We start from the raw sequence: 14,807 nt of genomic DNA on the forward strand, positions 1-14,807 counted from the left end.
TGGTCAAATTTGAGTCTGATACATTGAATGAAACAAGTGTAAAGTATATACATAATGATTTTAAAATACTAACAGCTATCTCTCTCAGGTTTTCCTGCTTAAAACAACTCAAAAATTGGTATTCGTGTTTGATGGAAAGATGAAATTCCTATAGTTTCAACTAATAATGGTTTTGGTGCATTCTTTAGAGCACCTTCTTCAATTGCTAGTGAATGGATAAATAATGAGTATGAATTGAATTCTAAGATCTATAGACTATTACTTCTCCTTATCGAGTCTTCTAAGAATTGATGGTTCGGGCGAATCATCTCCTTCACCTTCTCTCCGTTTTTGTATATCTTAAAAGTTGGAACACTTTTTATGCTTTCTGCTTTTGCTATTGTTATACACTCCTCGACGTCCACCTTTAATTGAAATTTAAAGAAAATCAGACCGATATAAAATTATGTTAGTAAGTTCATAAAGAACACTTTACGTAATGTACCTTGATAAATTTAACAGAAGGATATCTAACGCATAATGTATTGATGAATGGAGATATCTCTTCACATAGTTCATTTGATAACTCTTTGAAATAAACTACGGAAACACCTGCAAAGTAATATTTTTGTCATATATTTCGGTCGGGCAAGAAAAATGACTCGACATTTAAGTTTGAAGAGAAAAGTAATAAGTATACCCGTGAAAGCAATAGCCGCTTTTAGTTTGTCTAACGTAGTCATTTCTTCAACTTCAACTCCTAACTTAGTACTACCATTTACTACTTTGCGGGATTTTTCTAATGCGACTAGAGCCTGACCGAGATTTTCAGCTACTTCGTTGTCATTAGGGAGTTCCTGTTTCAAGACCCGGTAATCTCTGACAACTTCATCCCATCTTTCAAGCTGCAACAAGATTGTGCATATTAGAAAACGACGATGAAAGATCATCTTTAGAGATACGAATCTACATAAAACACGCTAATATGATTGTTGGGAGTAGGTTCGGTTCACCTTTGCATTGGACGTGGCCCTGCGTAAAAGGGCCTTGGTGTAATTTGGACGAATATTTAGTGCTTGGTTGCAGTCTTGAACTGAATTTTCCCACTTCCCAAGTTTATGCCAACAAATAGCTCTATTGCAATATAGAACATAGTTGGAATTGTCATATAATAGTCCTTCTCCATATGCTTTACAAGCTTCAGAATATTTGCTAGCGCGGAAAAGATCATTGCCTCTTGAACGCGCCCTCGCCACCATTCTCACGGCATTTACAATCTTAGTAACCTCGACATTATTATTACCTGATACACTTGCCTTTTCAGCTGCGGAAACAGCATTCTCAAACCTGAAACAATTCATCATTTATTTAATTATTTCCTATTTTTGACTAAAAAGTCACAGAATTCAATGCAGTTACAGTTTGGTGTTCATATTTTTACCTTCCCAAAGCCATCTCAACCTGCGCCGTGACAAAATGCACAAAGGTTTCACCAACCATACCGAAGAACTTGGCTTGAGAACACGCTGGAGGACAACCTTCCAACTGAGGAATCTTCGAAAGACACGACTTAGCATCCTCGAATTCACGAAGCTTCATATAAGCTTCCGCTTTACAAGCCACAAGCTGCAAGTAACCATCCAAAAATTAAAACAACACATTCAATTAAGAAATCCAAAAATTCAGTCTCATTCCGTCATCGAAGAACCTAAAAATAACTACCTGTGGACAGAAATCAGCTCCGGCCGCAACAGCTTCATCTACTTTCCGGATTACCCTTTTCCATTCACCATTCTTCCGCTCAACCTCACACTGGTTCAAATGCTGTTCCAATAATAACAGATTATTCTCTTCCGATCGATCATCCTGCACGCCGCCAGCAATACGCAGGTGGCGCCGCGAATTCTCAACCTGTCCAAACCTACAGAAAAAGTTCCAAAATCTATAAGCTAACAGAAATCAAATCCCTCTAATATCTAATATCAACAAACACAACAATGCAATATTCATAATAGAAACACCAAAATCTATACAAAGAGAATCAAATTGCAATCTCAATTTTCATAATCATAGCGATTTCAGTTACCGGAGATAAAGAGAAGCAAGTCTCTTGTGAGCCCTAGCATAAGCAGGATCCAACTTCACAGCCTCTTCACAATCCACCACAGCCTCACTCAACCTCCCCATCTCCATAAGCGCCGCCGCACGATTACTCCGGCAAACAGCATTCCCCGGCGACAAAGCAACAGCCCGATCATACAACACCAAAGCCTCCGCGAATTTCCCATTCCTATACATCTCATTCCCAGCTCTCTTCACTTCCTCAGGATCAGAACACCTCATCGCACTCTTCACCGACGATGCACCACGCACTATACTCCCATGGCCGTAGTTCACCGTTCCTGAACCCAAAACATCGGTCCGGTTCGGTCCAGGAGAGGGTAAACCCGGTCTGAGGATCTTCCCGGAGGGACATATGTTTCCGGTTGGTGGTAAAGTTGGACTTGAACCGGAACTGTTTACTCCGCCGGAGTATATCAACGGAGATCCGGTGGATGCCGATCTCCGATGACCGGGCTTAGAGTTCTTGGCCGTGGTGGCGAATTCTTCTGAACGGCTGAAGGTTTTGCCGTCGTGAGGAAGTTTGGGAGCGGTGTTGGAAGAATCATGCTTAGTGTGGTCGCGACGCAGAGAATCGAAGCCTTGGTGTTGCATTATTATTATTGTTATTTAAGAAAATGAAAATGAAAATGAAAAACAGAGAAAAAAAACAAGAGTTTGAAGGAACAGTGTGGAAGTTAGATGGAGGGAGAGAAAATGTTTGGTCGATTATTTATGTTTCTCTCCAACGTTGAAGTTCTGTTTTTTATATTTTATTTTATTTTATTTATTTATTATTTATGATGATGGTTTTGTTTCATCACGAATTTGATACTAGCTAAATTCTCGCTCTAGGTTCACGGGTATTATTACTTTTCATTACTCACTCTCCTTTAGGGGTATGACGATTTTAGGAAAATCAAATTGGATTCAGTAATGTCATAAATGAAATCATTAAATTACAGAATAAATATGGTTTTTTTTCACTCATCATGAAGATGCCTGATTCTATGTTATTATACTCTCTCTTTCTACTTCCTATATTCTAGAGACTTGTGTTTTTGAACTCTAAATTTTAGATTTTTTTTATAGAATGTAAATATCAATCTTTATCTCACACCTATTTTTTTTACTATATACTTTAAGAATACACTAGTGAATTTATGGTCTTATTTTTTAAAAATATATTTATTTTACTGTCTAGTATAAATATTTCAATAAATTATATATATTTAATTTACTTTCATCTTATCCATTATATATTTTATTTATATTTTAATTATTTATTTATTTATTTAAATTTGTTGTGAAATTTTTAAATTTATTTACATAATTTTTTGAAATTAAATGATTATTTTTTCAAATTTAAAAATAATTATTTTATTTATTATGTACATTTTTTTTATATAAACTTTATGGGTCTTGCTAACCAGTGCCCTCAAAGCAATGGTTAAGGATTCCTAAAAAAGAAACTATTTTATAAAAATTTTAATATTTTAATTTTCAAAGCATTAAATACGCAGATTATTGAGATAGAATTACTAATTTAAAGTTTTAATCATTACCTTGAGGGCACTGATTAACGTTTCCCAAATTTTATATATTAAAAAAGAGAACAAAAGAAAGGGGGCAAGACCAAAATCCTCAAGAATTAAAAAAAAAAGGAAAATCTATAATTAGGCAATTTTTGACAAACTCACTTCTAGTGGTCAAAAGAGGAGAATTCCACCGGATAAAAAAGTTAAGAGTTAAACCAATTGAAGTAAGAGTGGCAGCACAATGGTTGTCTTCCTTATTAAAAGTGTGAGAAATAACAAAAATTATAGATTTGGTCATTGAGAAGCAATTACACTATCTGATGCTTAGGTTCCAAGTCACTATGTTTGGATTCTTGAAAGTTAAGGTAGCTATAAAAAAGTATGCTTCAATCTAAAGAGATTTTCGTTTTCTTTCGATTGGTTGTTCAATTGCTAGAATGATGCTCGTAAGCTCGACATACAAGGAATTGTCAGGTCCAAGAAAAGAGGCAAAAACACCAATACAAGAGTTAGAGTCTGATTTGAAAATACCTCCACAAGCAACTCCAAGGGAAGAACCATATGTGTTACATTTAAACTCAAGAATGGATAGGAAGACGCCAGGTGACTTCTTTGATATTAGGAGCTTTGGAAGGGTACACATTCATTTTAAAAGCAATCAAATCAGAAAAATCAATGATGGATGGGCTTGTGGTAAGCTTGGTTCCATTGCTAGTTAGAGAAACATAAGCAATGACATTTGTAATAGCTTTGCGAAAAGTTGCTGAATTGTTTTGAAATCTAGAGTTGTTTTTGCATTGCCATATTGTCTTGAGAATGGAAATAATAGTTGCACAAATGACAAGAGAACATTGTTGACTATAACCTTTCTTGCAAACATTACGAATAAAAGCAAAGGAAGTAAAGTCCATTGCCTGATTAATGGTAGTTTGAAACCAGTGCCAGATCTTGGAGGAGAAAGGAAAATCCAAAAAAAGATGATGTGCATTTTCACTAGCTTTGAAACAAAGACTTCACATTGAGGGAAGATGACGACCCTCTTTTATCCAAATTGTCATCAGTTGGAATTTTATGGTGGAAAACTCTCCAAATGATGGTTGAGTTTGAAGGAGGAATAACAGGGTTCCATATGAGCTTACACCAATCTTTGGAAGGATTGGCCTCGTTTAGGAAGAGATAGCATCTTTGAGAGTGAGGCAGTCAGAAGTTGAGTGTGTCCAAAGAAGGTTGTCATCTTTTTGCTGAATGGGAAAAACAGTGGAGGGAATGGTGTTTGGCAAGATTGGGAAAAGAGAGATAACATCTGAAGATAAGTGCCAGCTATGGTTGATGATAATGTCATGCGCCAGAGATTTGAGATGAAGGGAGACATGGTAAGGTATTTGAAGGAAAATATCAAGTTTGCCCACCTTAAACCAGTTATCAGACTAGAAACTGATGGCTTTTCCTTAAGCAAGGAAGTTGGCCAAGAATAGATGGTTATGGAATAAATCAACATGCTTTAGAGGAAACTTTTTATCAGCTGAATTCTACCAGCAAAAGAAAACATATTTGCCTTTCAAGTGGCCAGGTTGACTTTGATTTTATCTAAGATAGGCTCAAAATGACATCTTCTGGATTTACCTTTGAAGATTGGAATACCAAGAAAGAGGAAAGGTAAAGTACTAATGTTGAAACCTACAAATGAAGTAGTTTGACTCAGTCTGAGATGGGAAATGGAGACACCATATAATTGATTTTTTAGGTTTGATAGTTTAGCCTAAAGTCTCAGCATATCTAGCAAAAAAATTGGTGAGCACATGAATGTTTGAAAAGGTCCGAGAACAAAAGAGCATAACATCACCATCATAGAGAAAGTGAGAGGGAATATGGTTGTTTCTTGTTCCTTTGATGAGGGATAACTAATCGGTTTCAACCAACTTAGAAATACTTTTGCTGAGCACCTCCTCTACAAGGCAGAAAATGAGAGGGAATGCCTAACACCCCTAGAACAAGAGAAAAAACCTTCAAGCTTGGTATTGATAAAGATTGAGAGCTTAGAAAATTTTAGAATAGTATGGATCGAGTTACAAAATTTATGACATGGACCAAATTTGACCCTGAATTAGGAAGTTCCAATCTAGAGTGTCAAAAGTCTTGGCTATGTCAAGCTTTATAGCCAAGTTAATTACCAGGAGGGGACATATAATGTTGATCGCTTCTAAAGTTAGACAAATGCAGTCCTTGATGTTTTTGTTATTGGCAAAGCCTCTTTGTTCCCTATAAATCAAAGATGGAAGGATTTGGGCAAGTCTATTAGCCGAAACTTTAGATATGATCTTGAATTTAAATTTTGCCATGGCTGTTGATCTATATTGACTTAAAGTGTCAGCATTGTTGGTTTTGGGAAGGAGAACCACATTGTTGGAGTTCAAGTTGTGGAGAATCCAATTGGTGTTAAAGAACTCAATGACAACATTGCAAACATCCAAGTTTACAATGTGCCAAAACTCTTTAAAAAAACCACCAAATCCATCAGGGCCACGAGAGTTGTCTTTGTTAAGATTAAAAACCGCAACTTTAATCTCATCATGGGAAGGAATCAAAGTTAGCATATTGTTGATATTGTCATTAATGAGATGGGGAATAACCTCATCAATGATTCCATTGTCCTTGGTAATAGGTGATTTGGTGAAAAGAGACTTATAGTAGTTGGTAACATGGTTTAAAATTTTGTCAGGATCAGTTACATAGTAGTTGATTTGTGAAAGAGAGTAGTGTTCCTATCTCCCTCTATATGCCATTTGATTCTAGTCTTTTCCTGCCAAAATAATTCCTCCATGTGAAGAGCATGCTCAAGCTCAATTTTGGCATGTCTCTCATCATTCAAAAAGGTTTCAGAGGCACTATGATCATTGATATGATTTGGAATCCTATCAAGCTTGTCATTTGCCATCTTGACATTATCAAGAATATTTCCAAAAGTTGTTATATTCCAAATTTTTAGCTCTTCTTTTAGCATTTTTAAGCTTTGTGCTTATGATGTACATAGAAGATCCAAAAAATTGGGTGTTCCAAATGTTTTAAATTAAATTGAAACAATCTTTGTGAAAAGCCCACATTTTGAAAATTTCTGAGGTCATGAGACTGGAAGTTTAGAAGCAAGGGATGATGATCAAATCTGCTTGGTGAGAGTTGTAACACCCGTAATTTCATAAATTAATTTAATTTAATTAATTTTATTTAATTATTCGGTGGGTTAAATTGGAAATTGGGAGAATAATTGTAATGGGTCATTGTTGTAGTTAGTAAGAGGGAGGGTGCTAAAACTAAGGCCTTTACTAAAGTTATGTTGTGTTTTTCATAAAACAAGAGTTTTTGAAGAAGAGAAACACAAGTGCATTTGGGAGAACGCAGAGAATGTGAAGTGCGAAAGAGCAAGGAAGAGGAAGAACCAAGATCAACCTTCGAGGTAAGGGGGACTCTTCCGATTAACCTCTATTATCGGGTTGTAGATGATAGGATTGATATTGTATGCTATTGATTCAAAGAGAAACAGATTCTAGGTTGGGGTTTTGATCTTTTAGGGTCAAATTGATAGATTATGTGTAAATGCATGTTTGTGATGTTTGATGATGTTGGATGTGTTGTTGAGGCATGAAATAACATGTATTAACTGTGAATTGATTTTGTTTTTCGTGTATAGTCGAAATGATTCGATTTGGTTTGTATTTGGATGGAAATAAGTTGCTGTCAAAAGTGCTTTTTGCTGTTGCAGGTTGATGTAACCGGTTACGGTCGGGATTGTAACCGGTTACGGTTGTGAAAAATGGGGTTTTGGGATGGTTAGGAGTTGGTAACCAGTTACGGTGTTGTTTGTAACCGGTTACAGTCATGTAAAAATAATAGTGAATAGAGTTACGTTAAGCGTAACTGGTTACGGTTTCCTTGTAACCGGTTACACTGAAGCTGTTTTTGAAAATTTGTTTTTTCGTAACCCGTTACGCTTTTTCTGTAACCCGTTACGCTGTAGCTTTTGTGAAAAATAATTATTTTCAAAAATTCATATCTTTTAAATCGTAAGCCCGTTTTGGGTGCCGTTTTGGACGTTGAGTCAATAATTTCATTTCCTATATATCTAAATAATTCAAGGGCAGTAGCTCACTTTTATTTTATAAACTCGATATATTTTGAAATGATGAATTGTGATGGATGTGTGGTATGTAGTGTGGTGATGTTGCGAATACCCTGTTGCTGTTGTGTTGATTTGTTGTACTTGGTACACGATTGTGAGAGGTGCGATTGTTGGTTGCACTGTGTGATGAATTGAATTATGTTGATGTTGTTCGTACGATTAAAGTGGTGATTAGCATGTGATAGATGATGCATGCATTTATTAATCATATGGTGGCTGAATCCCGACGTAGATGGATTAGTGGTAGCTAATTCCCATTGTGTGGAATTAGTGAGTGGCTGAATTTTTGATTCTTTGTTCTTTTTCAAGGGGAAAATTTGGTGAAAGGTTCATCGTAACTCAGCTCATCTTGGAAAGAGTATGGAGAATTGTGATCTTTATCCAAATTTTCAACTTCAGATTCTAGGTCTGCAAGGTTAGCTCATGAGCTTCCAAGAAAATTCATATCATTGTTACCCTCTTAGGTGTTCTGTGTATAGGTATGATGTAACACCCTAAATCGCCCCACTAAATATTTAAGCTACTGTTATCAAACTGATTTTTATCATTTAGAAAATAGTTTTAGCTTCCCAACGGTCGAAATGGCGCGTCAAGCAAACACCCGAGTCAAAAGTTATGGCTCTTTGAAGTTTATAAAAATCATTTCAACTCGGTGGAACCCGGTTCCCCTATCTGGAAACCCGGTTCCCCAAAACCTTCTGTTTCTTGAGAACTCGGTTCCTTTATTTGGGAACCCGGTTCCCCTGATTAAAATTTTAATTTGTACGTAACAGAGAGTCTGGGAACTCGGTTCCCTCATTTGGGGAACCGGTTTCCGCTGTAGCAGACCCAAAAATTACTATTTTTGCTGCTATGAACCTTTCCCATTAAAACCCCAAAAACCTTTATTTTCCCATACGAAAATCATCAGAATTCATGCTTTTCAATGCAATTATCAACATCATAATCAACAACCCTAAAGATTCGTCAAACAAACAATAAGAACTCATGGCATAAAATTCACATAACCTAATTTCTACCATTCCCCACCATTATACAACCCTTTATATGGTTAGAACTCCACCCTTACCTTGTTTGGTGATTCTAAACCTTCCACTGGCAAATTCCTCCGTTCTAGATTGTACTCTCTTCTCTTCTCCTCTTTCTCTCTATTCCACGTTCTCTTCAAAAATTTGTTCTTCACTAACTCTCCCTATTTTCCTATTTTCCTCATTTTATTAATCTTTCACTAATTATTCTCCTTTATTTGGGCTTAACACTCACACTTCCCACATTACTCATGCTAACTCACATTCACGGCCCAACTATTTATCTACTTCTCTATTATTATTATTATTATTATTATTATTATTAAAATTTAAAATAATTATATAAAACACCAAAAATTTATAATTTCATTATATAAATCAAAATAAGCGAATTAAATAATTAAATAAATACTACGGACAAATCTATTTATCTACTTTCGTACTAGTAAAACAAAACAAAAAGATTTTTTCTTTACCCACCTCCCTATGGGGGTCACCCCCAGCGAAAACCCCACTTTACCCCTGCTTCGGAAATGCATTTCCGAAATATTTTTTTTTCTAAATTTTTCCAGACTTCGGAAGTGCATTTTTGAAAAAATCCCAAAAATTGAGATTTTGATTAATTCGGAGATACATCTCCGAAAAAACAAAAAAAAAAATCTAAAAATCCCAAAAATTAATTTTAGGATATTAATTAATTCATATATCATAAATTTGATATAATTTATGAGTAATAAATAATAATAATTATATATTTTGATATAATTTATGAGTTATGAATAATAATTATTATATATTTTTATTCTAATTCATATTTTAAAATTTAAAATTATTTTAATTAAAAAAACTAAAATAATTTCACTTACAAAATGAGCTATAATTTTTTACTTTTATATTTATATATTTAAAATAATTATTATGTATTTACAAAAAAAATTAAAAAAAAATGAGTGTTTTAATTTATATATTTATATAATAATTATAATTATTATTATATATTTATAAAAATTATTATATATTTATATATTTATATATTTATATATTTATATAATAATTATTATATATTAATTATAAATATATTTATATATTTATATAATTATTATTATATATTAATTATAAATATATTTATATATTTATATAATAATTATAAAAATTAAAAAAATGAGTGTTTTAATTTATAATTATTATATATTTATATATTAATTATTATATATTTATATATTATATATTTATATATTCACTTACAAAATTAATAATTATTATTATATATTTATATATTTCTATTCTGATTCATAATTAAAAATTAGTTATAATTTTTTATTTAGTTTAAAAAAATTAAAAAAAGATTTTGTCTTAATTTTATTTAATGAACAAATTTTATATTTAATTCTATATAATTCAAAATTTACTTATGGAATTAAAATGTTTTTGATTTATATAAATTAGTAAAATAATTTTTAACTTTAAAATTGTTTAGAAAATTTTGATTCACCTTAATTTTATTGATTCACATTCATTTTATACCTATTAATTGTATTGATTCACCTTGATTTTAATTTTTTATAAATTATTGAATTCTTTCGGAAGTGTATATCCGATACATTCCAAGACCAATTTGGTCTTGAAATATTTCGGGTATGCATCTCCGAAGACACCCCTCAAAAAAAAAGTATTTTCGGAAATGCATCTCCGAAAATCCAAAAAAGGGGTGTTTTCTGAAATGCAACTCCGAAAACACCTTTTTTTTCGTGTTTTTGGAAGTGCATTTCCGAAATATGACAAATTTTGAAAAAAAAAAAAGCGTTTCGGAAATACATTTCCGAAGTGACGGTATTTTGAGTTTTTCTCCAGAGGTGACCAAGAAGATAGGGAGGTGGGTAAAAAAATTTTAAAAAAAAATATTGTTAAGTGATAACTTCCATAAAAGTTTGTTCAAATTGTTAAAGAGAACAATTTATGAAAGTAATTAACAAATATTTGTTAACTCAAATCACAATAATTTTTTTTTTAATTTACTTATAATTTTATTGATGGGTGGTTATTGTTTTGAAAGAAAACCCTTTATATCATTGTAGAGAGAAGTGACATAAGATTGTGTGTGAAAATATGCAAATGTTCTCATTTTTATTTTTGATGAATCCAGACCATCAATTAAATTTTAAATTTAATGGTATTATTTGTTGGTTTACTGATGAGCTAGAGATTTAATTGTACTGGACACTACCTAATTTTAATATAATTTGTTTAGTTAAATTTAATTATTTAATTATATTTTATAAGACAATACAATATTTTTTAAAAATTATGACAAGACTCACTAAAATTTTTAACTTTTTTATAAACCATTAACAAATTATATATAATTTTGATTCAATCCACTAAATATTTCATTCATATATTTATTTTTACTAATTTCTAATTTTATTTTAACATAATTTGTTTAGATAAAATTCTACAGTTTTTTCTATTTATCTAACTATTTAAATTATTTTAAAAGCAGTGATGGTGGCTCTTGAGAAGGCAAAGGATTTGGGCTTTGAAATTTTTTGGATGGAGACCGATTGCAAGATGGTAGTGCAAGTTTTTTCTGATTTTTATATTGTTTCTTGGAAGATTAAATTTCGTTGGCTTGGTTGTATTAAATATACTCGCTCAATCGAGTTTATGTTCTCTCATGCTTTTAGAGAAGTCAATTTTTGTGTTGACTTCCTTGCGAATTTAGGATTGTCATTAGGAATATATATATATATATATATATATATATATATATATATATATATATATATATATATATATATATATATATATATATATATATATATATATATATATATATATATATATATATATATATATTACATGACAATGACTACAAATACAACAAAATTGATTTGTTTGAAATATTCATGTTTTTAGATTTATAAGGTTGAATACACTTAAATTATTGGTTGAATATGAATTACATCTTGTTCAAAGATGATGTTGTTAATTTGAACCAAATGAACACTACAATGAGATGAATAAAAAAAAAACTTCACACATACATAAAATAAGAACATTAAAATCACAAAAAAAACACAGATAAACAATTTAAATGTACTTGAAAACTACTTATTTAAAATAGGATTAATTATACTTGTGGTCACTTAAAAATAATATTTATTAAGTAAGAGATTAAAATCAAAATTAAAATTAAATTAAGGGGTGACCGATCTAATCAAGTCTTAAATTTAAAAATAAAAAAAGTAATAATGAAGAGGAAAGATTCATGTTAAATTAATAATAGTGATAATGAAGACGAAAAAGAGAAAGAAGTCGTGGTTTCAATAATCTAAATATAATAACTCATGAAAATAAAGATTACAAATAGAATATGTAAACTATTGATCCAAATATAATAAAAGATCTATTATATATTATTTAAAATTGAATAAAAATTACCCCTCTATAATAGATGATGAAGAATAAAAAACAATTGAGTTTTTTACATTTCTTCGGAAGAGACTACTAGAAATATAAAACACCCTTTAAGTTACAAAATGTTAAACACTCTTATATATTTAAATTGTTTTAATGATTTAGTTTGTTGTCAAAAGAACTTATCATAATTTTGTGTTTAAATAATAAGACAAAAAAAAACAGAGTTGAATTAGCCATTTATAGACAAAAAAGTTCCATGTATAAAAGAAAAATTATAGAAAAACTCTGGCCAATAGCTCATATAGGTAGGCCATAGGGGACGTGCCGACATGTACTACTTTTTCAATATTTTCATTCGGGTTAGCTCAATTCTTTGGATCTATTATTTTTTTTATTCCCATTATCATATCTTCTCACTTTATTAAAATTATTATTTTAATATAGATTAAATTATGAATTAGCGTGATATTATGTTAAGAGAATAATTAATTGATACGTGTCTATAAATGCAATTTAAAATATAAAAAATTCACATATAACAAAATATTAAAAGACAAAAAAAAGAATTTGATATTAAATTAATAAAATAGTAATAATTTCTCTGTTCAAATTAGAATAATTAAAAATAAAATAAATGTTAAAAAATAATTTAAAAAAATATGAATATAAATATATATTTTTTGACAAATTAAATATAGTTTTCTTACAAGAATTATTTTTTATTTACATAATTAATTCACGAAATTAACTTTCTTATATCAAATTTAAACAATTTTTTTATGTCATTTTTTTGCACTTAATTTTTTTTATATGTCTATTTTTAAATGACGTTACACTTGTGAAACACGACAAATCATCTCTTAAAAAGGTTAAACCAATACAAAGTGACAATTCCACGAGACGATCTCCTTCATACTTTGAATATGTTGACTCACACTTTCAGATTTTTCGGCTCCAAAATCTCAAAAGAGTATTTTCAAGAGTGCTCGTATTAGCAAATCATCTTCCTCGTCATCATTACCAAAAGTCAAACACATTGAAGAGATACCACATTTTATACACAAATACATTGAACTGATTATAAATGTTGAAGGTGACAACAACTGTGGTTTTAGAGTTGTTTCAGGTTTGGTAAGGGATGAGACGACTACCAATTTGTCCATCTTCATCTTATACAAGAGATGAAGACACGTAGAAAATCATACACAAAGTTATACAGAAACAAGCAAATTACGATGTAATTCTCTACGCTCTAGTTCATTGTCTTAATGGTTCGTCTTCGTTTGACAAATTTATGTACTTCCCGAAAATGGGACACCTATTAGCAAGTGGTTATGACAGGGTCTGTATTTTTTTTAACACACTATGGTTTCTCGGAAATATTCTTTCTACTTAGGAGTAAGTGTTGGCTAAGAATTTTTGACCAAGGATTTAATGAAGTTGCAAGAGTTTTTGAAGTCAAAAGGCTAAGAGAAAGATTGTTAGTCGCAATTTGAGGTGTCAAAGAATATTGGTTTAAAATGATTACAGTTGAGCTAGTTGAAGTCTTCAGGAAAACTATTTGGGTACTTAACTAAATTTAATATTAAATTGTCAAAGTTAGAGTCGGAGAGGTAGGCAGTTGAAAGGAGTAGTTTTTTTCAAGCGGTTGTCAAAGATGTGGGGGGAAGTTGTCAAAGAGCAGTTTTGCATGGAATTGATACGTGGAAAGCTGTGAGTAATCGAACGTTAAGTAGTATTTATTTTTTATGTCTATATAAGGAGAATTTACATTCAGTTTTAAGGGGTCGCATTTTGTAATATTGCAAGGAAAAAACTCAAAGTATTCGTGTCAGAGAGAAACGAGTGACTTCTGAAAATGTGTGCATACGTTTCCGTTTAATTTCAAAGCAATTTTCCTTTCAATTTTTTCAGTTTTGCATTCTACTTTTCTAATTGTCTTTACTTTTGTCTACTTTATCTGTATTTTTGAACTTTTATCCACTTTTATATCTAATTCAAACACTAAAACCATTTGAAACTTAGCATTATGTTCTAGGATTTTGTAGGCGGTCCTACGAGTTAACTTTAATAAGAGGCGGGAGATTATTTGCCAAAAATATGTGTAAACAGAAAGCCACCTCAAAATCCAACTGAACGTATCATGTATAGGTTGGCTATCTAAAACACAATGTTTTATTCAAATTTATTTGAAACTGAGATGTGTTGTACCAAAGACATCAGTGGAATGGATGTCATATTTCACACAATATGCTAAAACTTGGCCGAATCACTTTTTAGAAAGGGTGAAAGAGTTCACCAAGTTGAGCGGCATTGAAAGAGAAGCGAATAAGGAAATATCGAAGAATGAACCACCAATAAATTTAGGAAGTGACATATGTTTTGATGCATTTTAGTTGTAATTTAACAATGTAACACGTTTTTTATATGTAAAGCAGTGCATAATATTAAAATTGAATGGTATTTTTGGGCAATTTTTGTGATTTGAAATTCTGCCCTGCATTATCAACTGGTTTTGTCTTGCATAATTTTTGGGTGCCTCCAGAGATGCATCTTCGAACACATCTT

The 14,807-nt window shown here is 31.4% G+C and overlaps 1 protein-coding gene across 1 annotated transcript; it reads right to left on the bottom strand.

Annotated features, from left to right (window-relative positions):
• On the bottom strand, positions 1 to 2,799 carry LOC131626738 (inactive TPR repeat-containing thioredoxin TTL3-like). The gene is made up of 7 exons (XM_058897572.1): positions 2,066 to 2,799; positions 1,702 to 1,900; positions 1,421 to 1,605; positions 993 to 1,326; positions 680 to 884; positions 485 to 591; positions 1 to 404 (listed from the first exon to the last, which is right to left on the bottom strand). The coding sequence occupies exons 1-7, from the start codon at positions 2,692 to 2,694 to the stop codon at positions 249 to 251; spliced, it is 1,815 nt and encodes a 604-aa protein (XP_058753555.1). The 5' UTR covers positions 2,695 to 2,799; the 3' UTR covers positions 1 to 248.
• Positions 2,800 to 14,807: the final 12,008 nt, after the last annotated feature.

The sequence above is a fragment of the Vicia villosa genome, unplaced genomic scaffold (assembly GCF_029867415.1).
Source record: "Vicia villosa cultivar HV-30 ecotype Madison, WI unplaced genomic scaffold, Vvil1.0 ctg.000320F_1_1, whole genome shotgun sequence".
Lineage (NCBI taxonomy): Eukaryota > Viridiplantae > Streptophyta > Magnoliopsida > Fabales > Fabaceae > Vicia > Vicia villosa.

Excerpts from the sequence above, each read along its gene's own strand:
- LOC131626738 (XM_058897572.1), bottom strand. The coding sequence starts at position 2,694 with ATGCAACACCAAGGCTTCGATTCTCTGCGTCGCGACCACACTAAGCAT. Across the intron at positions 1,606-1,701 it reads GAGCTGATTTCTGTCCACAG|CTTGTGGCTTGTAAAGCGGA; the intron begins GTAGTTATTTTT and ends GGTTACTTGCAG. Across the intron at positions 885-992 it reads GGGCCACGTCCAATGCAAAG|CTTGAAAGATGGGATGAAGT; the intron begins GTGAACCGAACC and ends ATCTTGTTGCAG.